The 25217-nt window shown below is 42.7% G+C and overlaps 1 protein-coding gene across 5 annotated transcripts in view; it reads left to right on the forward strand.

The window, feature by feature from the left end:
• Window positions 1–29: 29 nt before the first annotated feature.
• The window catches only part of LOC137376076 (protocadherin gamma-C5-like), a 187358-nt gene continuing 162170 nt past the window's right edge, over window positions 30–25217 (forward strand). For 4 of the 5 annotated variants that reach the window (XR_010976129.1, XM_068044089.1, XM_068044091.1 and 1 more), the window contains exons 1-3: window positions 30–2709; window positions 9789–9847; window positions 19959–20035. Coding sequence is in view for 4 of the 5 variants with exons in the window: in XM_068044089.1 (XP_067900190.1) it covers window positions 265–2709; window positions 9789–9847; window positions 19959–20035 (2581 nt within the window). In the remaining variant the exon portion in view is untranslated. The remainder of the gene's footprint in view (window positions 2710–9788; window positions 9848–19958; window positions 20036–25217) is intronic. The other variant, XM_068044088.1, reaches the window with a different exon arrangement.

Here is a 25217-nt window from a genome sequence, read left to right on the forward strand (position 1 = left end):
TGTGTCGCTGTGTACCAATGAGGTACTCAAAATACTGCCAGAGATCCATCACTCCTCCCCCTTACACCACGTACAACGAAGAAACAGTGTTTACATTCACATCCAACAGCCATCTTTCCCATACAATCTTTCTCAACTGTTAGGAACGGATACCGAGTATTCATCGCGATATTTTGGATCTTACACTGCATACAGGTGGTTGCCGCAATTTCTTGGTTTGGATTCCTACAGCACTCCGAATGCGAGGACTAATTCAGTCAGAGAATGCTAGCGTGGTCTTTTATTTTACTGCTTTGTATCTGGAAAAATGTCTCTGGACAGATCCGCTATTCAATTCCTGAAGAGCTGGAGCACGGAGCCTTTGTTGGGAATGTCGCCAGGGATTTAGGCTTAGACGTGAACGAGTTAGCTAATCGCAAGCTTCGGTTAATGTCTGAGACCAATGAGCGGTATTTTAAGGTAAACTTAGATAACGGAGAGTTGCGTGTGAATGTTAAGATAGACAGAGAGAAACTCTGTGGACAAAACGCTAAATGTGTTCTTACTAATGACATTATAATAGAAACTCCTGTGGAACTCTACAGCGCTGAAGTCGAGATATTGGATATAAATGATAATTCACCCAGTTTTTCGAATGATGAGCTCCGTTTGGAGATCGTGGAATCAGTTCCGCTGGGAACACGCTTCCTGCTCCCTAGCGCGCACGATCCGGACGTGGGCACCAATTCCATCAGCACTTACCATTTGAACGCAAATCAACTCTTCGCTTTAGAAGTGAAGAACAGCAGCGACGGCAGTATAACTGCTGTCTTAGTGCTGACGAAGGCTTTGGACAGGGAAGCGCTGGCGACTCATCGATTACTTCTGACAGCTATTGACGGCGGAATCCCGGTGAGATCTGGCACTTCCCAGATCATCATTACTGTTCTCGATGTCGACGACAACTGGCCGGTATTCGACCAGGCAGTGTACAAGGTGAAGCTACCGGAAAACGTGCCAATAGGTACTTTGGTTATCAAACTCAACGCCACTGATTTGGACGAAGGTTCAAATGGGGACATAAGCTATTCCTTCAGCAGCAGTACCCCGGCTAGAGTACGTGACCTCTTCAGCCTCGGGTCCAAAGTGGGAGAAATGAGAGTCAAAGGGGTACTCGACTTTGAGGAGAACAATCTTTATGAGATTAACATTGAAGCAAAGGACAGTATTCACTTTGCAGTTTGCAAAGTTATAGTGGAGATAATTGACGTGAATGATAATGCACCCGAGGTAACATTAATGTCAGTATCTACCCCGGTCCGAGAGGATGCCCAGCCTGGGACTGTAGTCGCTTTGATGCGTGTAACGGATCGAGACTCCGGAGTAAACGGACAGTCTCAGTGTCAGATTCCACGTGACCTACCATTTAATCTCAAAACATCTTTAAAGAACACATATACACTGACCACCAGTCATACTCTGGACCGAGAGATGGCTTCTCAATATACGGTTAACATAGTCTGCACTGATACAGGATCTCCTCCTCTCCCCACCAACAAAACCATTGTGGTTCAGATTTCAGATATTAATGACAATGCACCACGTTTTTCACAGCTTTCCTATACAGTTTATGTCCCCGAGAACAACCCTGCTGGTTCTTCTATAGGTTCTGTCTCCGCTTTGGACCCGGATCAGAACCTGAATTCACATGTCGTTTATTCAATTCTGAACAGCCCAATTCATAACATGCCTGCATCAGCCTACGTTTCAATTAACTCAGGCACCGGGGTCATCTATTCCCAACGATCGTTTGACTACGAGCAACTCAAAAACTTTAAGGTCCATGTTCAAGCGCGGGATGCTGGATTCCCTACGCTTGACAGCAACGTGACTGTGAACGTCATTGTTTTAGATCAGAACGATAACACCCCTCAAATCATTTCGCCATTGACCAAGAACAATTCTGGAATAAATTTGCCTCGTTCTGCGGACCCGGGCTCCCTCGTGACCAAAGTGATGGCTGTGGATGCAGATTCCGGCCAGAATTCTCGTTTGTCTTACCAGTTGCTCCAAGCCACTGATTCTGGCCTGTTCACCGTAGCACACAGTTCCGGAGAAATCAGGACCATTCGTCGTTTCGTGGAAAAGGACGACCCCATTCAGAAACTCGTTGTTCTGGTGAAAGACAATGGCCACCCATCCCTTTCCTCCACGGTTACCATCAGCTTATTAATAACAGACAGTGGCTCAGAAACTCTGTCAGACCAAATTCCGCAACCCCCGGACATTCGCCCTACTTCTAATTTAGCTTTCTATTTAATAATCACTTTGGCTTCAACCTCCTCTATTCTTCTTGTGGTTCTAATCGTCCTCATTGTGACCATGTGTCATTCTGATAGAAGTAGATCTCGTTGTTGCGAATCTTCCCCCTCATGCTGCAATTTAAAACCGTGGGATACGAACGACACTTTTCCAAGTTCCCATCTATATCTTCAAACTGTACCCGATTATAAAGGAAGCCCCCACTTCGTTGAGTTAGTTGGGAATGGGTCGCTCTCTCGAACATACTCGTATAAAGTTCGTCCAAATCAATTATCAAGTAAGGGGGATTTCGTCTTTTTAACGCCATACAATACAGCAACATTGCAAAATGACGCGGCAAATACTGACACACTTCTGGCAGAATGGAGAGGGGAGTTAACAAATAATTGGAAAAATCCACATTCTGAGGTGAGTTGCACCGACGATAATTGTTCTAACTAATGTTGGGGAAGCAATGAGCACTTGACCGCTTTATATATTTCTAGTTTCCTGTACTATTTGATTTCATAAGATCACCTGAGGTATATTCACACTATGATAAGCAGAAACAAGTATGTACCAATGCTGATCTTGGAGTGTAAATTGAATACCAATGTCCTTCTTATTTCCAAATGAAAGAGTGTCTTTCATGCAGCTTCCTTCTAGTCCCAGGTTGATACTTGATGCCACGTTCAGAATGCATTAAAAGGTAACTGCAGCATTGGTGTCAAGACAAGCTACTTTGCAACAAAACTATGTTTTGGAGTTTGAATGCACCGTGGAACCTGCTTAGGCCCAGCTGACCAACATTTCAATTATATTGCTACTTTTATGTAGCTACAATGTATAAAGTGAAAAAGTGACTATCTGTCAATGGAGTGATTAGAAAACATAAAACTTTACTAGATGTGGCTACTGAGATGAAGACCACACCATCTAATTAGTGAATTTCATGTGTATTTGAAGAACAGTATAAATGGGTACAGAGAAAAAGCAAGGAAATATGGGTCTCATAGATAGTTGCAGTTGAAAGGTTAGGTGTGATGGACCCAATGGCCTCTTCTTTGCTGTAATTTTTATGATTCCTACATGGAGAGCTGGCATGGACTCAATGGGCTGAATGGCCACTTTCTGTGCTATAAATGACTCAATGACTCTAAATGGGATCTTGATCCAACATCGAGTTGAGAGGTATGAGACCCCCTGAAGAAAATTATGCTTTAGCACTTCGCTTTGACATTGCGTTGAATAAAACTCCAGTGCAGTGCCAAATCTAGTTTTTTTTTTAAATCTCTTGAGCTCCTGGGTGCTTCACAAAACTACACAGAGCTTTAAATTTATTCTGCATGCAGACATTACACTCACACTGTCAAACCACATCTTGTTCATCTTATTACCATCTGTGCAGAGATTTCTCTTCTAGTCTTGAAAATTCAATTTGGAGCTAGGCAGTAAAAATGAGTTACTGCAGTGCTACAATCAATATCATAGCTTCAGGTCTCAGAATCTGTTTTAACTTTGGAACTAACATAAATGCAGTCTTATAGATCCGTCTTTTCACTCCCTGTGGTTATGAAATCATAGGGTGATTTTCAACTCCTGCCTGCTTATTCATCACCTGATAAATGGATAGCCGGCAGAGGAAAAGCAAAGGGTTCTGTTATCCCTTCTATGCTCAAGGCCTGCCTGATACAATTTTCAAGTGGGCTTATAAATGGTTGAAGAGCATTCTCATCTGTTTCAGGCAGGAAGCTATTTAAATATGAAAATTAAGGTTCTATGCCATTGTGGGACCCAGATTGCCACATTAATGTACACGTCAATAGGAATGCTCCGTCCATTTGTACCAGACAGTGACTGGCCTCAGCAATGGCCCTCAAAGTGGCCACTGGTAGCCTCTTTTTTTTTTCTGGGCAAATAAGGAACAAGGGTGCTCCTTCTAGCTTCAGATAAAGAAAATGGCTCATGTCTGGCCTATGCTAACTCCCTCCCACCTCATGCACTCTCCGAAAACCCGTCCTGTCCTAGTGGCTGGCTCAGCATAGCAGCCAGCTGATATCTCAGCTCTGACAACCAGGAAGCTGTAGTGGAGTGCCCATTTTGTGGCCACAGCTCACAGGCTGCATTCAAAAGTAACCTGAAACTAGAAAATGTTCAGGCTTTACAACATCAGCTTCAGACAGGTGACACACCTGCTTCACAGATGTCAGACTTGGTTTGGATGCAGTTAGACAAACTCCTACCCCTTATCAGAAAGCTTGTTAAAAAGATGGAAGAGCATGGAATTAAGGGGAACCTGACAGCATGGATACTGAGCATAGAGACAGGAAGCATAGAGTGGTGGTAGATGGACATTTTTCAGGCTGGAAGATGGATTGCAGTGGTGTTCTCCAAAGGTCAGCTTTGGATCTATTACATGTTTTAAATGCAAATGATGCAAAACTTGACAATGTAATAGGTGGTGATGAGGATAGTTGTAGACTTCAGATGATGTAGACTGAATGGTTAAATGGGAAGAAGCATTGTAGATGGAGATCAATGCAGAGAAGTGTGAAGTGCTGCATTTTGGGAGGACTAATATGGAAAGATAGTATACTATAAATTGTACGATTTTGATAAGTGTGGATAAGCAGAGAGATACCTTAGTGTCCATATACACAAAGCTTAACAGTGGCAGGGCAAATTGATAAGGTAGTGAAAAAACCATATGGATAGCTTGGGTTTATAAATAGAGGCATAGTGTATAAAAACAGAGATTATGTTAGAACTTTGTGAATCACTGGTTATGCCTCAGCTAGAACATTGTGGACAATTCTAGGTACCACACTTCAGGAAAGATGTAAAGGCCTTAGAAAGGGTACAGAGAAGGTGTTACCAGGAATGAAGGACTTCAGTTATGAGAAGTTGAAAAAGTTGGACTGTTTTCCTTGGAACAGAGAAGGTTAAGAGGTGACTAAATAGAGGTTTTCAAGATTATGAGAGGTTTTGATAGATTAGATAGAGAAAAAACAATGCCTCTTGTGAGTGGGTCAATAACCAATGATCAATAGATTTAAAATCGTTGGTGAGAGGGGAGAAGAGGGGAAGTGTTTTCACTCAGAGAGATCTGAGTGAGATCTGGAACACTGTACCTGAAAAGTTGGTAGAAGCTGATTCCAGTAATAATTTTAAAAGTGAGTTGGACAGGTACTTGAGGATGAAGTACTTACAGAGCTACAAATAAGAAGTGAGGATGTGGGAAAAGCATGAATGTTCTGTCAAACAACCAGATCTGTCAAACAATAGACTGAATGGCTTCTTCCTGTGCTGTATGTTTTTTAACATTCTATGATTATATTTCTCAGTTCTTTGCATGGGTTCATACAACCAGTACTAATACAGCAATGTAAACTTTCAGTATCATTTTACCATGAATAAAAAGCTTTTGATTAGTTTTGTTTAAGTGTTTAAGTGATCTAAAACTCTAGTTAAGACGAGTGAAAATTGTGGCAGATGTGGTCATACTGTTCTATACTGAGATAATGAATTTTCTTTCCTTAAAAACTGTGTATGTTACAGCTGAGGTAAAGAAAGTTAGTGATAGGGAATGGAGTAGCTTTCCAGTTCTTCCAATGAGTATCATGAGCAAATTCTGATAGGTTACCTGCAGCAGAGGGCTGGTTGTAGAATAAAGCTCCTTTAACTGCTGAAACAATATTGTTTAATCTTGGTCACAGATGAAACCCTCAGACTGAAGCAATGTGACATTTTCCAATTTCCTTTGCACCAGCCATCACTGTGACTTTGCTCCAATTTCATTACTGTTGAATTATAGATTGTTTTCTGCTCTAAATTTACACCCACCATGAAGTAGGTTGTGTCATTCAAAACCTATTTGTTTCAGAGACTATTGAAACCAACAGTGATCGAAAGAAAGAGGAAAGAACTTGCATTAAAATAGCACATTAGGACACCCTCAGAATCTCCCAAAACTCGATATAACTAATGAATTATTTTGGAAGTGCTGTCGCTGTTGTTATGTAGGCAAATGTAGTAGCCACATTGCACACATGTATAGTCCCACAAATAGCAAATGATTTCAACAACCAGTTACTCAGTTATTGGTTAATGAAACAAATTTAACCAGTACAGCATGAGAATGCCCTACTCCTCTTCAAATAGCACAAAGGAATCTTTTGTGCCCACCAAATGAGAAGACAGCAGCTCCCAAAATGCAGCATCCCATCAGTTCTACACTGAAGTGTCAGTCTCGATTGTGTGGTCAAGTAGAGCTTAAACCCACAACCTCTAACCTAAGGCAAGAATGCTACCAACTGGGCCAAACTGGCACTCAGAGATTTGCATCATAGCAATTAAGCCTGTGCAAACTCAGTTCTATGGGCAGACCTACACTGCAGTTTGAGACAGGCAACTATAATTTGGGTTCCAGGCCAGACAGAGCCCTTTTTACATTTCTTGGCTCCTTGAGGGCTGAAATATAACTGTCCTTCCCAGGAAATTGGCTGGATACACACATGTACACAGGTTTTCTCCCAACAGTTGAAAACTTAAATGCTTAGAGAATAAGCATAGGAAAATCCCTGCTCTCTGAAGCTTAAAAGGGAAGTAAGATAGGTTTTTTAAATGGTCAGTAGATCCAACAAACCTCCTGAGCTCCTTTAAAACAGGCTTTGCATCATACTGGATTTGCCCCCCATGCAGTGGCCAATCAAAGTGGCATAAGAAACCTCCTCCGGGGATTCCTATTCTGCTCCAAAGTCAGGTCAGACCCTGAACCTAGATTTACATTGTAAGCTCAGCATTTGCACTATGCTAAAATTCACTAGTCTCACAACACTGTTTACACCTTTTCATATTGTTTATGAGTCCTATTTCATATTTAAAACACATGTATGTATTCAAATTTGTCACCTCGGTTGGAATCATGAACTTTAAATATACTTTTAAAAAAAAGGCTATTGTTGTTTTCTCTTTGAGTGTTTCTATTATTGTATATATCAAGGTTTCAAGTACTCTGACCATCAGCTCTATGAATTGTGTAAAAATAGCAATTACACTCTGTATTGCTGAAAAACAGTTTCAGTTTCATAGTAATAAAAAACATGCAGCATAACTGCAGTCAAACCAGGCTGAATGGAAGTTTTGGCTTCTGATGTGAGACTGCCTCAAGCAAATAGTCTCATACTGTCACAGCTTGATGCTGTCTACAGTATAATGAAAACTGTTGGAAAGCGAACTAAACTTTAAAATTGAAGCTTGAAAGTTTCCCAGACAGTCTTGTGAAGTGCCCTTAACATTTTAATGTTATTAATTGGCTGAAAGGACAATCATTTTTTATTCATTCATGGGATGTGGGCATCACTGGCTAGGGCAGCCTTTATTGGTCATCACTAATTGCCCTTGAGAAGGTGGTGGTGAGCCGCCTCTTGAACCATTGCAGCCCATGTGGGGTAGGTGCATCCACAGTGCTGTTAGTAAGGGAGTTCCAGGACTTTGCCCCAGTAACAGTGAAGGAATGACGATATAGTTCCAAGTCAGGATGGTGTGCGGTTTGGAGGGAAACTTGCAGCTGGTGGTGTTCCCATGCAACTGCTGCTCTTATCCTTCTAAGTGGTAGAGGTCGTGGGTTTGGAAGGTGCTGTCTAAGGAGCTTTGGTACTTTGCCGCAGTGCATCTTGGCAGATGGTACACACTGCTGCCACAGTGCGTCAGTGGTGGAGAGCATGAATGTATGTGCAGGGGTGCCAATCAAGTGAGCTGCTTTGTTCTGGATGGTGTTAAGCTTCTTGAGTGTTGTTGGAGACAACAGTAGTGTTAAAAATTTCACCTGCATTCAGGTGCTTGCAAGTTGATTTACATACATGAAAGATAAAGAAAAAACTTGAATTTAGTTTGCACCTTTCACAACCTCACAACATCCCAAAGTGCTTTACAGCCAGTGAAATACTTTTGAAATCCTCCTCTCATGTTTTCATGTAGGAAGCAGGGCAGCCAATTTGCATACAACAAGCTCCCACAAACAGCAATGTGATAATGATCAGATAATCTGCTTCAGTGATGTTGAGGGATAATTATTGGCCAAGAGATCAAGGAGAAATCCTGTGCTCTTCTTTGAAAAACTGCCATGGGATCTTTTACATGCAACTCTAAGAGCAGATAAGGCCTTGGTTTAACAGCTCATCTGAAAGGCAGCACAGCCAACAGATGATCACTCCCTCAGTACAGCACCGGAGTATCAGTCTAGTTAGTGAAGTCAGGTTTCTGGAGTAGGACTTGAACCCACAAATTTGCAATTCAGAGATTAGCATTGTACCACTGAGCCACAGCTGACACACACGCTCAGCTGGATTTTATTTTCAGTGACGGCGAAAAAAATGGTGGCCTACACGTGTGGGCTACATACCACCATGCCGCTGCTATCTAGCATGCGGCAGCTCATTATAATATGCAGGGCGGCGCCCAGCCCTCCAATCTCATGGCGGGGGCGGACTTGGTGACGCCATCAATGGTGCACCTGTTTCTGCACAGGCGCTGGCACCATTTCTAAAGGGCTGCCAGGTCTATGTTGACAGATGACAGTTGACTCTCTTCCTCTCTCCATCAACTACACTAAAAATAAATGTTTGGCCTGTCCCCCAGCCCAAATACACTGAAATTGCAGAGTTGATCCCTTCTCCCTCCACCTGCACAAAGTGCATAGGTCACCCCTTCCCCCCACCTACACTAAAAATGCATCTTTAACCCCATCTCCCCTGCACCCCCACTACACTAAAAATGCCCTGATTCCCCCGTTCCCCACCTCAGTGGCACCAGCTTTCCCTGGATGGGAAAGTGAAGGCATGTGAGTGCCACCCATCACACTGAAGATCTAGAACCGAAGGCAAGAATGCCGGGAATTTGGTTTAAGTGTATGCATGGAGTTTATTGAAATACTTAACGTTGGGTCCTGTTGCCGAGGGGTGGCAAGGCCACCTTGGAACTTCGCCACCACCAGGAAGATCAGGCCCAGCAATCCCAGTGTCGGGCTCTGTGGCAGGTTGTTGCCGGTGCGATCTTCCAGCCCCCACCAGCCACGGAGATGAATGTCGGGTGCTGAACAAAATTTAGCCCATTCTTGCATGCACAGCACTGTGCTTTGTCTGTTTGGAAAGCAGATTACAGGCATATGTAATACTCAAAGCAGCTACTTTTCTTAGATGGTACCTGCAGTATACTATATGTTCTGTGGTCTTTGTGTAGTTGTCTACAAGTAACTACTAAACTTGCTCAGTAAGTGGGGTTTATAATTCAAAGTTAGAATTCTGAACCTAGAAATCTCTCATTGAAGGTTCAATAGTCCAGCTCACATATCCTGTTCGAACAAATATACAGTCGGATTCATATGAATGTGCACAGGTAAAGCTAAAGTTGTTACTTTTGTGTTCTTTATTCTGGCAATTTATTTTCTTTGACCAAACTTCCTTGAGCAGATTATTAATTGTCCATATATGTCCATATATAATTTACAGGTGGGACAATTGAATACAGACTGGCGTTCTTCAGAGCCACATATCGTCGGAAAGATCAGGTATTGCATTTTATTTTTATTTAATCATTTTAAATTTAGCCCTTAGACTATTTACATACTGACGTAAGTCACGATTTTTAAATTTATTTCATTATTTATGCATGTTCAAAGCTGATTAGCTTATTTTGTTCACGTGTGAATTGGTGTTTTTACTTTTGCTTTGTAATCCTATAAAACTGACAGCCTACTTTTTAGCACTGCTGCACATATGAATAAGCAAATTGTGGTATAAAAATATGGGAATTCCATGAAAATTTTAAGCAACTATGTTCATGGTACATTTGTGCTACGTATATGGCTTTAACTTTAGATGTGAGACATGTGCAGGATTATGTCTCACAATGCTTCAGTTTCATATTTGGTTGCAGCATAATTGCAGCTGATTCAAGACACATTGGGCCAGAATTTGCTGTAAAAATAATGGTGAAGCTAATAGTGCTTATTGTTATTATGTACACAAATGGTGCAGCAACTTTAGGCAGTAGGCAGATGCAAGGTTAAATGCAAATAGTCAAAAGTTGCTGTCCGAGTTGCTCCACTTCACTGTTAGCTTCTTGGAAACAATATCTCACTGACTGCCATTGAAATGCACTGAATGGCAGGAAGCTGCAGTATTTGTTGGGGAGATACAGACTAAACGCACCACAGAAAGTTACTTCTTCTTGTTTCATGTCTAAATAGCCTTTCAACAACATGATAATTTTTAATTACTGCCAGTCAACTTCTCTGGGACTTAAAATTAACTATTGCAATTATGAATAAAAGCAAAATACTGCAGATGCTGGAAATCTGGAATAAAAACAAGAAATGCTGGAAATACTCAGCAGGTCTTGCAGCATCTGTGGAGAGAGAAGCAGAGTTAACATTTCAGGTCAGTGGCCCTTCATCAGAACTCCGTTAATTCTGCTGAGTATTTCCAGCATTTCTTGTTTTTATTGCAATTATGAAGTCTCATTCCTTCACATATTAATTTTTGTTGGAGATCTAAAAAAAGTAAAATGAAAAAGAATATTTAATTTTTCTTTTGTTTCTTTTTCTCTGTCTCTTAATCCAATCTATTTTTCCCTCTTTTATGTCTCTTTCTGTACTTCATTTAATAATGAATTCACCAACTCTAATTTACACTTCCTTATAGGTCTTTGTGTTGTTTATTTCACAATCCTTCAATCTGATTGGTTAAGGAGATACACAGATGCCCTGTTCACTCAGGTCCCAGACACCCGTTATCAGCTCATATTTTCAGCAACTTGTTTTGCAAAAAAAATTTAAAAGTCTAAACGTGCAATGGCAAGTCTAACAACCAATCCTATTGGATGCCCCATTACAACAAACATGGGTTATTATCTGAAATTTAAAATCAACTGCATTTACCTTTTAATATTAGTCTTCTTCTTCTTCTTCTTTGGCTTCCTTGTCTCGAGAGACAATTGGTAAGCGCCTGCAGGTGGTCAGTAGTTTGTGAAGCAGCGCCTGGAGTGGCTATAAAGTCCAATTCTAGAGTGACAGACTATTCCACAGGCGCTGCAGATACAATTGGTTGTCGGGGCTGTTGCACAGTTGGCTCTCTCCTTGCACTTCTGTCTTTTTTCCTGCCAACTGCTAAGTCTCTTCGACTCACCACACTTTAGCCCCGCATTTATGGCTGTCCACCAGCTCTGGCGATCACTGGCAACTGACTCCCACAACTTGTGATCAATGTCACAGGACTTCATGTCGCGTTTGCAGATGTCTTTAAAGTGGAGACATGGACGGCCGGTGGGTCTGATACCAGTGACGGGCTCGCTGTACAATGTGTCCTTGGGGATCCTGCCATCTTCCATGCGGCTCACATGGCCAAGCCATCTCAAGCGCCGCTGGCTCAGTCGTGTGTATATTCTGGGTATGTTGGCCGCCTCGAGGACTTCTGTGTTGAAGATACGGTCCTGCCACCTGTTGCAAAGGATTCTCCGGAGGCAGCGAAGATGGAATGAATTGAGATGTTGCTCTTGGCTGACGTATGGTGTCCAGGCCTCGCTGCCATAGAGCAAGGTAATGAGGACACAGGCTTGATACACTCGGACTTTTGTGTTCCGTGTCAGTGCGCCATTTTCCCACACTCTCTTGGCCAGTCTGGACATAGCAGTGGAAGCCACTGCATCGAGAGACAGGTTACTGGTGATAGTTGAGCCTGGTTAGGTGAACTCTTGAACCACTTCCAGAGCGTGGTCGCCGATATTGATGGATGGAGCATTTCTGACATCCTGGCCCATGATGTTCGTTTTCTTGAGGCTGATGGTTAAGCCAAATTCGTTGCAGGCAGCCGCAATCCTGTCAATGAGTCTCTGCAGACACTCTTCAGTGTGGGATGTTAATGCAACATCATCAGCAAAGAGGAGTTCCCTTATGAGGACTTTCCATACTTTGGTCTTTGCTCTAAGACGGACAAGGTTGAACAACCTGCCATCTGATCTTGTGTGGAGGAAAGTTCCTTCTTCTGAAGACTTGAAACCATGTGAGAGCAGCAGGGAGAAGAAAATCCCAAACAGTGTAGGTGCGAGAACACAGCCCTGTTTCACGCCACTCAGGATAGGAAAGGGGTCTAATGAAGCACCGCTCTGCTGAATTGTGCCTTTCATATTGTCATGGAATGAGGTGATGATACTTAGTAAAGTGGCAACTATTTATTGGCTTCTCACGAACAGAAAAAAAAAATCACTGGTAATTCACTACTTTTCACTAATTTAAGAACAGTGCATAGCTGCCAGTATTAGAATCATAGAAACATAGAAAAATAGGAGCAGGAGTAGGCCATTCGGCCCTTCGAGCCTGCACCACCACTCAATATGATCATGGCTGATCATCCAAACTCAGTAACCTGTTCCTGCTTTCTTCCCATATCCCTTGATCCCATTAGCCCTAAGAACTATATCTAACTCTTTCTTGAATATATTTAATGATTTGGCCTTAACTGCTTTCTGGTGAGAGAATTCCACAGGTTCACCACTCTCTGGGTGAAGAAATCTCTCCTCATCTCAGTCAACTCAGTCTAATCGACTAATTTGTTGGCAATTTAAGTAGCATTGTAAACACAAATAACATGAAATTGGGTCACAATGCTCTAAGATGTTGGTCCACAGTCAGGTTGAAATTGCACCTCAAGCCTCATCTGCATAAAACCAGTGAGTTGTAGATGTCAATCGGGTGTCCCAATGCAACTCAGCAGTCTGGGCCTGAGGACGTTCGTTGGCTCTGATGTCGAGCCAGTCTGCAAGTATGTTTTGGTAGAGGGAGGTGTACCTGATAGGATATGAGCTTAAGTTGGCATTGCTCTGCAGTATTTTGTGGAGCTGGGAGAAGCACAAGAGTTGCACTATAGTGAAGAGATCTGTGAAAATGTGAGTTCCAAGTGCATTGAAGCTGAGGACCCATCTTTGGTAGCTCATCTAGCACTGTTTGGGGTTTGCATGGGTGAGGGAGATAGTATAACTTCAGCCCAGGATGAAGCTAACTTTATTGATATAAATTTACAAATTAGACCATCTCAGAAAGTTTAAGACTTCTAAATCATGTTCTTGTTGATAAAGAAGGGACTGCTTCTCCCTGTGTCTGCGTGGGTTTCCTCCGGGTGCTCCAGTTTCCTCCCACAAGCCAAAGACTTGCAGGTTGCTAGGTAAATTGGCCATTAGCAATTGCCCCTAGTATAGGTAGGTGGTAGGGAAATATAGACTGGTGGGGATGTGGTAGGAGTATGGAATTAGTGTAGGATTAGTATAAATGGGTGGTTGATGTTCGGCACGGACTCGGTGGGCCGAAGGGCCTGTTTCAGTGCTGTATCTCTAATCTAATCTAATCTAAAAATAAAGCATAGTCCATTCCTTACTTGTCAGCAACCTAACTTGGGTCTGTTGGTTGGGCTTTACTTGTTACGCATACCAGTAAGGGCAGTATCTGTACTACAATGGCATCTGAGAAAGTAGTTAATGTTGTTAATTAAGACAAATATTATTTTAAAAGGGGGAATTGAAGGGTGTAGGATAAGAATTAGCAAATGCTGAATGAAAAAGCCTGAAGGAGACACTTGGAATGTAAAATAAACAGAGTTATGAGCATGGATTGTAGTGTTCAATTAATATTCTCCAGTTTTACTCGAATGATCTTAGTGGGTTTGTCAATCATATACATCTTGAAAATGAATTATGAAATAATAGGTATGACTGCTTAATGTGTTTGAAATCTCTCTATACTATTTTAATGAATGCATTAATCCCTTTATTTTAGAAGAGTTAATGCCTCTAGTAAAGAAATGGAGAGAGGATTTCAGAGGAATATATTAAGAATTTTTCCCTATTATCCTGCAGCATAATAGCAAGACTTTAAAGTCTTGTCTTCTTGGCAGTTTGTCTGATAGTTTACCTGCACTTGCTTGTTGTCTTTGTGAGATTAAGTAACCTGAGAAGATGATATGGCAGATTGTTCACGGCCCTTAAAGAAAATGGACTTTATGTATAAAATACTTTCTTTTGTTCGATAATTTCTTGCATTTTTAAGAAGCATTAGCATTGCTGCAACCCCCACCATCAACATCCTTGGGGTTACCATTGACCAGGAACTGAACTGGACCAGCCATATCAATACAATGACGACAAGAGCAGGTCAGAGGTTGGAAATTCTGCAGTGAATATCTCACCTCCTGACTACAAGCGACAAGTCAGGCGTGTGATGGAATATTCCTCACTTGCCTGGATGAGTGCAACTCCAACAACACTCAAGAAACTCAACACCATCCACGATAAAGCAGCCCGCTTGACTGGTACCCCATCAACCACCTTAAACATTCACTCCCTCAACCACGGCAACCATGGCTGCAATGTGCACCAACTACAGGATGCACTGTAGCAACTCGCCAAGGCTCCTTTGACAGCACCTTCAAAACCCGTGAACTCTACCACCCAGAAGACCAAGGGCAGCAGGCACATGGGAACACCACCACAAGTTCCCCTCCAAGTCACAAACCATCCTGACTCAGAAATATTTCATTGTTCAGTAACTGTCACTGGGTCAAAATCATGGAACTCCTTCCCTAACAGCACTGTGGGTGTACCTACATGACATGAACTACAGCAGTTCAAGAAGGCAGCTCACCATCACCTTATTAAGAGCAATTAGGGATGGACAATAAATGCTGGCCTTACCAATGATGCACACATCCCATGAAGAAATTTAAAAAAACTGGTGAACTAAAAATGAAACACAGAACTCTTGTGAGTTAATTTTTCAATGACAATTTATATATTATACTCAATAAAATATTTCAAGTTACATTACATTTTAGCAATTATAATCCCGAGTATTCAACATTTGATCTACTGTATATGAAACTGATTTTACATAAATGAAATGACTGAAGGGAATATATGATAAAATTAGACACCTTGAAAAGTAGTGATGAAATTTAGCTTACGATGTGCTTAAAATTCATTCAACAAATAGATATTGTTACGACCAGGTGAGAAAGGTGTCTAGGGGTCTTTTACTGTCTTCAGCTGGTCTTATTGTAACAGGGTTTAATTTTAAACACGTGCGCCGGTAAAATGCTGTGGGAAGAGGCCCGCCTTGACCCGCGATGTCGAGAAGGGACCGTCGCATATTACCGGCGGCAGTGGGACCTCGGTGCAGCCACCCCCCTCCGTCACATGGCTGCGGCAGCACAAGTAGCATATGGTAAAGCGTACTTACCTTTGCTGATTATGCAGCTGCCGTCTCTCCACTGACACTTCTGAATTTTTCAATGAACGGCGGCCGTCACGTGCCGTCCGATTGATGCTTGGAAAAGTGGCGGGCCCACAGAGGCAGAAGGTTTCGCGGCAGAAGGAAAGTTTCTTTTCAGGCGTCTCACTCTGCATTCTTAAAGGGAAGGGGTCTGGGATTACTGGTGGGAAAGCTGTGCTGGCATGAAGGGAGGTACTGTGTACTGTGCCACCGATAACAGTGTATGCTCTGTGTTTGTTCATGTTTGTGAGGGACCAATGGCACACTAGGCACCCTATGTGTGGGGAGGGTGCCAGAAAGGGCAGGATGGTGGGGGCAATTGATTCAGCTGGTAGGATCTTGATATGGTCATGCTGTGCCACTCTGAGTGTTGGCCAAGATGTGCAATGCCATGGCATGCCACATAGTTGATCCAGGAAAACAGCTAATGTACCCGTCAACACCAATCCACGCCCTGTTAGGAACCTTCGAATACGTGAAGGGTTCAACTTTATTGATCACATGGAAATAGGTATGACTCACCCTACATTGTGTGATCCTCTGCACGTGAGGATTCGTATGCACCAGAGGCAATACCAACAGGCAGGTGCGATCCACATAGAGGCTCCCAGGTCATGAGCAGCAGCCCCCAAGGGGAGCTCGCCATTATGTTTGCCATGCATCTACAGGCCCCACATGACATGCGACCATATGTCAGAGCACCAGTGTCAGAGGCGATTGCACATTTAGAGAGGGTGGTGACACATCTCTGTGCTCTGCTCAAGGATGACCTGAAATCCATGGGCTTCGGTGGACATCCCATGCCTTTGTTTCTCACAGCGGCAGCAGTTCTCAAGCCTGACACCTCTACACCTTTTTAGGGGTCCGCCAGAGACCTTTGTGGGGTCACACAGTCAGCAGTGCACTACTGCATCAGGGAGGTCACCAATGCCCTGCACCGGAGGGCCAGTGAGTATGCCTGCTTCAGGACGGACTCTCACAGCCAGACCCAGAGGGCCATTGGTTCTGGCACCATTGCCATAAAACCATAGGTTGTAATGTTCATAGACTGCACTCATGTGGACAGCGGGCCTCCCACCAGGCTACCACCTGCAGACATCACATTAAAGGAGCCCTCGCAATCCAGGTGAAGCTGGTATGTGATCACCACAGATGCTTGCGGCAAATGTGTGACGGCTTCTCAGGCAGCTGCCAGTCCCTGCTGCCACCGCTGTTCACTGAACTAGCTCAGATGGAGGGGTGACTTCTTGGAGATAAGGGCTATCCTTTGCAGACATGGCTCCCGATACCAGTGAGAGACCCCACCACTGCTGCAGAGGAGAGATACAACGCCAGCCACAGAGCTACATGAGCCACCATTGAGCATGCTGAAAGAGTGCCTCCAATGTCCTGTATGGAATAGGGTGATGCCCTGTACTACAGCCGAAAAGGCAAGCTCCTTTCTTTGCTGTTCTGCACAACTACACACCCATTAGGGGCCAGCTCTGGCATGATGAGGAGAGATGTCAACAGGATTCCACCTCGGAGTATGAGGACGCTGAGGACCCACAACATGAAAGACGCATGGGACGGCAGATGGCACCCAGGCTCTGCAAGCAGGGCTAGCAGTGAGGTAGGGATGTACGGAAGTGGCTTATCAGACAAAGGCTGTCTGCACCATAGGAACTGACATGAGCTCTGCAAGCCACACATCACCCTCGCTCATCTGCTGTGAACCAGTCCACATCTGCAGCATTCCTGTGTAAGCCATTAGAGGCAGCAGCTGACTGAGCCAATGCCCATGTCACTGCATCCATGGAGACACTCATGAGTAATGGTGGCTTGACAATGATGATATTCAATACATTGACTCTCCTGAAGGTCCAACACTGCAAAGGGATGTGACATTGACGCTACATGCTGGAACACATCATTCGCACAGAGAAAAAGGGCACACATGTTGGTGAGAAACATTTAGTGAAAGACGTATTTACATTGCTGTGACACCCGCGCATTCCCATTTGTTTCAGTGTGTTCTCTGTAAACCTCTTATGGTCTATTTAAGTCTCAATCCTGGAATGTGCAAATATATAATTATTCACCCAGGTGCAGCACGCCTACAAGAAGGAATGTTACACTTGAGTGGAAGAAGAGGATCATAACTTCACAGGACACTAGGACACAGCAGGGTAAGTATGTGGCGGAAAAGCGGAAAGTGCTGGGGTCACTCAGCAGGTCAGGCAGCATCTGTGGAGAGAGAAGCAGAGTTATCTTTCAGATCTGTGAACTTGGACAAGTTAACTCTGCTTCTCTCTCCACAGGTGCTGCCTGACCTGCTGGAGTTCTGCAGCACTTTCTGCTTTGCTGCCAGATTGACAGCAGCCCCACTCTTCAGCAGTCAGGTAAGTATTCTTCGACAGCTGTCAGGAAGCAGGTGCTGGGGCTCTTTAAATAATGCCTCAGCACCTGCTGCACAACTGTCAAAACTCTTGCTGCGCTGAATGTCCCACCTCTCCCCACATAATATGGGGAGGGTGACGCGTGGCCTCTGTGGAAATGAGCCCCGGTGATTAATATCGCGGGGGTTGGGGGCAGCCGGCGAATGCGGGCATGCCGCCGAGTTCAAGGGCGCCGCCACAGAGTGCGGCGCCCCAATAAAATTCAGCCCACTGTGTTCTGAGCTCTCCCTTTGGTGAATCCTTGTTCACAGTTTTCCAATTGTAAGGCAAAGAAATGAGCACACCAGATTTTCTTAGGTTTACAGAAGAAAAGTGAAATTTATTAAACCTTAAACTTAAACTCTAATACGGTTAACACCTACAGATATATGACATGCCCACGCTAGCATGCACATGTGATACACACATGCAAATAGGGAGAGAAAAGAGCAGAAGAAAAATAAAATGGAGAGGTTTGAAGCAATCTCTGAAAAAAGGTTTTTACTGTGCTTCGAGCTCACTCTAGGGTCCTTGATTGTAGGTAGTGTTGCTTTTCACTGGGGCCTAGTATTCTTCTTAAACCTTGTTCACTGTCGGAGACTTTTCTCTCTTGGGGTTCATATGTCTTCAATGGTTTCCGACACTGGTGAGAGTGAGATGAGAGCAGACAGGAGAGAGGTCTTTTCCAGTCCAGGAGCTAGCAGTTTTCTCAGTTTCAATTCCCTGTTGGCTGTTCAAATTCCAAAAAAACTAGTCATGTGACTAAACTGGCCTGGTCACATCTGTTTGTGTATTCAGCCATTTTAGTAATTAATCTGGAAAGCTTCAATGTCTGGTGATCAAAAGTCCATTGTGGATTAAATTGGAGCAGGGAATAGCCCCTTTGTCCTTCAACTTACTTTCTGTTGATATGCTAATGTCTCTCTCCAGCCAAGGACTCCAATTGTTTTTTCAAATCAAGTTCTTCATTCACCAACAACAGTCCAAAATCAATGTTCATGTGGCTTAATTAATTTTCCTCATTCTTGGCAGGTGGGGAGCTTGCCTGACAATATTATAATTTGAAGTATGGGCGGCACAGTGGCGCAATGGTTAGCACCGCACCCTCACAGCTCCAGTGACCCGGGTTCGATTCTGGGTACTGCCTGTGCAGAGTTTGCAAGTTCTACCTGTGTCTGCGTGGGTTTTTGCCGGGTGCTCCGGTTTCCTCCCACAGCCAAAGACTTGCAGGTGATAGGTAAATTGGCCGTTGTAAATTGCCCCTATTGTAGGTAGGTGATAGGGAATATGGGATTACTGTAGGGTTAGTATAAATGGGTGGTGGTTGGTCGGCACAGACTCGGTGGGCCAAAGGGCCTGTTTCAGTGCTGTATCTCTAAATAAATAAATAAGAAGTCTGACAAAATTGCATGGGATATAATAATTTAAATAAGTTAGCAAGAAGGTTTTATTAATAACCCAAAAAATCACTTTATTTGCTTTATATTCATAAATGATTTTTTAAAAATTCTGAAGGGGCTTGATCGGGTAAATGTTGCGAGAAGGTTTCCCATGGCTGGGGTGTCCAGAACTAAGCGCCACAGTTTCAGAATAAGGGGCTAGTAATTTTGGACTGAGATGAGGAGAAACTTTGTTGCTCAAAAAGTGGGGGGGGGGGGGGAGGGGGGGACCTTTGGAACTTTCTACCCCAGATTGCTGTGCATGCTTAGTGTTTGAATATATTTAAGACATAGATCAATAGATTTTTGGATACTAAGGAAATTAAGGGATTATGGTGTTAGTACAAGAAGGTGGCATTGAGGCAGAAGGTTAGCCATGATCGAAATGAATGATGAAGCAGGCTTGAAGGGCCGAATGGCCTTCTTCTGCTCCTATTTCTTATGTCTTTTTATGTTCTTATTCAGGAAGCTATTTCAAAATTGCAATATTTCATACTTTTTTTTTAGTTCGCAGTGTTTGGAAGAAAATCTATCCCAGGGTGAAGTTAAACGAGAATTCAACAGACGACACACAGCAGCAGCAGGTCAGTGTTAATGTTACAGAGAGTGGTGTGGAGGGGGTTGGCGGTGCTGGATGGTGCAGGGATGGTGTGGAGAAGTGGGTAACAATTATTTACTTGCATGAAGGAGGGGAAATATACTTCATTCATGGCTATTCAAATCAAGCAACATTTGACATTTTTATATGTACTTATGTCCTCATTCAAACTGCAGTGCTCAAACAACCTTAAGTTGAGCTGTGTTGTAGCATTGTCACCATGGCTGTTCATAACATAATGCTTGTCTATTTCCATATCAGTAAACTAAAGAATGCAGATAGATCAGAGAAAAACTCAAAATTGAAAAAGAAATACAAGTTTTATATTGGAGCAAATAACAATTCATTGTGGAGAAATATTTAAAATCAGTCTTACAAAAGTTGTAGCACAAATAAGATTTAAAATAAAAAATTACCTGCATATTGATTATCCTGGAGTTATTGGTTATGACAATGGTTGACCATAAAATTAGCATTATGATAACATGATACCTTTTATGATGCAAGCAAATATATGATTTATTTAATGACTTTTAAAATGGATCTCACTGTTTGCGATTGTGTTTATTTTTCTAAGACACGTAAAATTAAAAACCTGTAGGAATTAGAATATGACACCAAAATAAATTATATATTTGAAAAGTTACATAGTACAAGTATATAAAAAAAGTTTTAATAAGAATGCAATTAAATGTTGCTACTCTGATGATGTAGCAGTAATCCTTTTCATATTGTAATGCTTTTCTCTAACCACGTTAATTTTGTAATAGGTTCACCTCTTTCCTTTTCCAAAAGCCATTCTGTATGGGCAGATTTTGCCTGCAGCCATCAGTAGTTTGTGTGTGGACTGCTATCATCAAAAGAGTTTATGTGCTATTTGTATTTGTTTGCAAGTATTCAAAACTCAAATTAAGCTGTTAAGCTTTTGGCATAACTCCCAGTTAAACTGTTATGAGGTGTAATCATGTCATTATATCTCGATCTGAATTTTATTGTTGCACTGACTTAATAAAAACACATAGTAAGCACTTGACAAAACTTCAAGTTCAAATTTAGAACATTTCCAAAGTAATTATTTCCTGTAACAGGAACTCAACATTTTATTCTTCTTAATGCTGCATCATTTTCCTTTATGAGCATTATCAGTCATACTGTCAAACCGCACAGATGGATGGATGGATGGAGGCATTTAAAAGTAAATGCTAACCGATAGTGAAATCCCAAGATAAATATACAAAACCAAGAATCTAATTGCAATGCTGGTTCATCTCTTCTAAAACATATAATGGAAGTTTTAGCATCAGCAGTATTTTTGCAAAGGGAAAAGGTCAGTTAGGATATGAAATAATTGATATGAGCATCTAATAAATGCCCTTTAGCTATACAGCACTAAGTACAGCTCTGAATGGAAAAGGGCAATTGCTCTGCTTTTATTCGAGGTTTGTCCCCCCCACCCCACCTCCCCCACCTCCATTCCCATCTCCAATGGCAGGATAGAATCCTGCCTGCTGTTTTCCAACTGCCAATTTTGCACCTGTAGCACAAAAGATCTATAGCGTGGGAACCTATAACTCTGTTTCACCACCTATCACATTGCCAAAAAGTATAGGTTTGACTATGTATTAACATAATAACTACAGTTGACCCTGCAAGAATGTTCTCTTGTCAATCTATTCATCAGTAATAGGCTCAACTCACTTTGATCCAGTAAATTTACTAAGGACGGAAATTGCTCATGGTGTATTTTGTTTGTATGAAATTCTTTTGTGCATTATTTTGGAGAATTTATTAATCTATTTAAAGTGACCCAATTTAGAGCTTTCAGATGAAATGTTAAACCAAGGCCCTGTCTGCCTGCTCAGGTAAAAGGTCTCATGGCACTGTTTGAAAAAGGGCAGGGGATATAAGTTTCAGGTAGATGCTACCTGAATAGAGGTGAGACAAAGGACACCCAACCCATCTCACCTTAGGATTCTTGACCAAGATAGACCTACAAGGTACAGACTCAAGTTCTGTGATCAAGTCAGATAGTTTGTTAGGCTTAACCAAGATATACAAAGTTAATATCAAAGTTAATACCTCATATCAACTGGGATAGTCTTAGTGCAAAAGGCTTAAAGGGGGAGGAATTCCTAAAATGCATACAGGAGAGCTTTTTGAGCCAGTACGTAGAAAGTCCTACAAGAGAAGGGGCAGTACTGGACCTGATCCTAGGGAATCAAGCTGGACAAGTGGTAGAAGTATCAGTGGGGGAGCATTTTGGGGATAGTGACCATAACTCTGTAAGATTTAAGGTAGTTATGGAAAAGGTGAAAGACGGGCCAGAAATAAAGGTACTGAATTGGGGGGAGGCCGATTTCAATTTGATAAAACAGGATCTGGCCAAAGTGGACTGGGAGCAGCTACTTGTAGGAAAGTCTATATCAGGCCAGTGGGAGTCATTCAAAGAGGAAATAGTGAGGGTGCAGAGCTAACATGTACCCGTTAAGGTGAAGGGTAGGACCATCAAGTCCAGGGAACCCTGGATGTCAAGAATATAGAGTATAGGATAAGGAAAAAAAAGGAGGCTTATGGCAGATTCGGAGTGCTGAAAACTGCGCAGGTATTAGGGGAGTATAGAAAGTATAGGGGGGTATTTAAAAAAGTAATTAGGAGAGTGAAGAGGGAACATGAAAAAACATTGGTGAGCAAGATAAAGGAAAATCTTAAGGCATTTTATAAGTATATTAAGGGCAAGAGGATAACCAGGGAAAGAGTAGGGCCCATTAGGGACCAAAGTGGCAATCTGTGTGTGGAGCCGGAGGACATAGGTGAGGTTTTAAATGATTACTTTTCATCTGTTTTCACTGTGGAGTACAACGATGTAGGTGTAGAGATCAGGGAGGGGGATTGCGATATACTTGAACATATTAACATTGAAAGGGAGGAAGTATTAGACGTTTTAGCGGGCTTAAAAGTGGATAAATCCCCAGGCCCAGATGAGATGTATCCCAGGCTGTTATGTGAGGCAAGGGAGGTGATAGCAGGGGCTCTAACACAGATTTTCAGATCGTCTCTGGCCACGGGAGAGGTGCCAGAGGACTGAAGGACAGCGAATGTGGTACCATTATTCAAGAAGGTTAGCAGGAATTGACCAGGTAATTACAGGCCGGTGAGTCTATCATCAGTGGTTGGGAAACTATTGGAAAAAATTCTGAGGGACAGGATTAATCTCCACTTGGAGAGGTAGGGAATAATCAGGGATAGTCAGCATGGCTTTGTCAGGGGGAGATCGTGTCTAACTAACTTGATTGAACTTTTTGAGGAGGTGACTAGGTGTGTAGATGAGGGTAAAGCAGTTGATGTAGTCTACATGGACTTCAGTAAGGCTTTTGATAAGGTCCCACATGGGAGATTGGTTAAGAAGGTAAAAGCCATGGAACCCAGGGCAATTTGTCAAATTGGATCCAAAATTGGTTTAGTGGCAGGAAACAGAGGGTAATGGTTGAGGGTTGTTTTTGCGAGTGGAAGCCTGTGACCAGTGGTGTACCACAGGGATCGGTGCTGGGACACTTGCTGTTTGTAGTGTACATTAATGATTTATATGTGAATATAGGAGGTATGATAAGTAAGTTTGCAGATGACATGAAAATTGGTGGTGTCGTAAATAGCGAGGAGGAAAGCCTTAGATTACAGGACGATATAGATGGGTTGGTATGATGGGCAGAGCTGTGGCAAATGGAAGTAATCCTGTGAAGTGTGAGGTGATGCATTTTGGGAGGATAACAAGGCAAGGGAAGTACAGCGGGTCAGAGGGACCTTGGTGTACTTGTCCATAGATCGCTGAAGGCAGCAGCACAGGTAAATAAAGTGGTTAGGAAGGCATATAGGTACTTGCCTTTATTAGCCGAGGCATAGAATATAAGAGCAGGGAGATTATGATGGAGCTGTATAAACTACTAGTTAGGCCACAGCTGGAGTACTGTGTACAGTTCTGGGTACCACACTATAGGAAAGGATGTGATTGCACTGGAGAGGGTGCAGAGGAGATTCACCAGGAATGTTGTCTGGGCTGGAGCATTTCAGCTATGAAGAGAGACTGAAAAGACTAGGGTTGGTTTCCTTAGAACAGAGAAGGATGAGGGGGGACTTGATTGAGGTATACAAAATTATGAGGGGCATTGATAGGTTAGATAGGAAGAGACTTTTTCCCTTAGCGGAGGGCCAATAACCTGGGTGCATAGATTTAAGGTAAGGGGCAGGAGGTTGAGAGGGAATTTGAGGAAAATAATTTTCTCCCGGAGGGTGGTTGGAATCTGGAATACACTGCCTGAACGGGTGGTAGAGGCAGGAATCCTCATGACATTTAAGAAATATTTAGATGAGCACTTGAAACACCATAGCATACAAGGCTATGGGCCAAGTGTTGGAAAATGAGACTAAAATAGTTAGCTGCTTGATGGCCAGCACAGACACGATGGGCCGAAGGGGCTGTTTCTGTGCTGTATAACTCTATGACTCTATGACTCTAATAGTTAACGGCAATAGGTATACTGCAACACTTCGCACCAGTTCTTGTTTCTGAGCTCGCTGCGGTACAGATCCCTCCTTCTTCTCTTGCAGTGTTCTGTTGACTGTAGCCTATCTTTTCCTTCTAAGTGTGCCAACGATGTTCTGTTGACCCCGCTCCAAGTGTAGCGATGATGTCCCGTATCCCCCTTTCTTTTATCCTTCTTGGGGTACGGGGATCACACCATATTAGGTTATGAATTGTTCTAAGTATCTGAATTGGTTCAGGTTGATATCATTGTTGGACACTAGTTAGTCAATGGTTCAATCCATACAGTTTACAGATGATTCCTGTTCCTTCTTATTTTAGCAAGGATCCTCAGGGTCACATTCCTGCTGATACCAACCATTTTGCAATTCTGCAGTTTCTCATTTATCTCATCTCACCCCCCTCCCCCCCCTCCCCCCCCCCCCCCCCCCCGCAAGGAGTGCTCTCCCATTGTTCTTACACAAAGTTTTAAACAGAGTATAGCCTTGAAAAGCCATTTCATAATAAAGCGCATTAGCTCAAACAGACTTCAATATATTAATGTACATAGCATATAATTAGTCATATTAGTTTAGCTGTCCTATTTTTCACAAAGGTCCATAGCCCCCGCAATGTGGGCCACTCTCCAGCT

Source organism: Heterodontus francisci, chromosome 12, assembly GCF_036365525.1.
Source record: "Heterodontus francisci isolate sHetFra1 chromosome 12, sHetFra1.hap1, whole genome shotgun sequence".
Lineage (NCBI taxonomy): Eukaryota > Metazoa > Chordata > Chondrichthyes > Heterodontiformes > Heterodontidae > Heterodontus > Heterodontus francisci.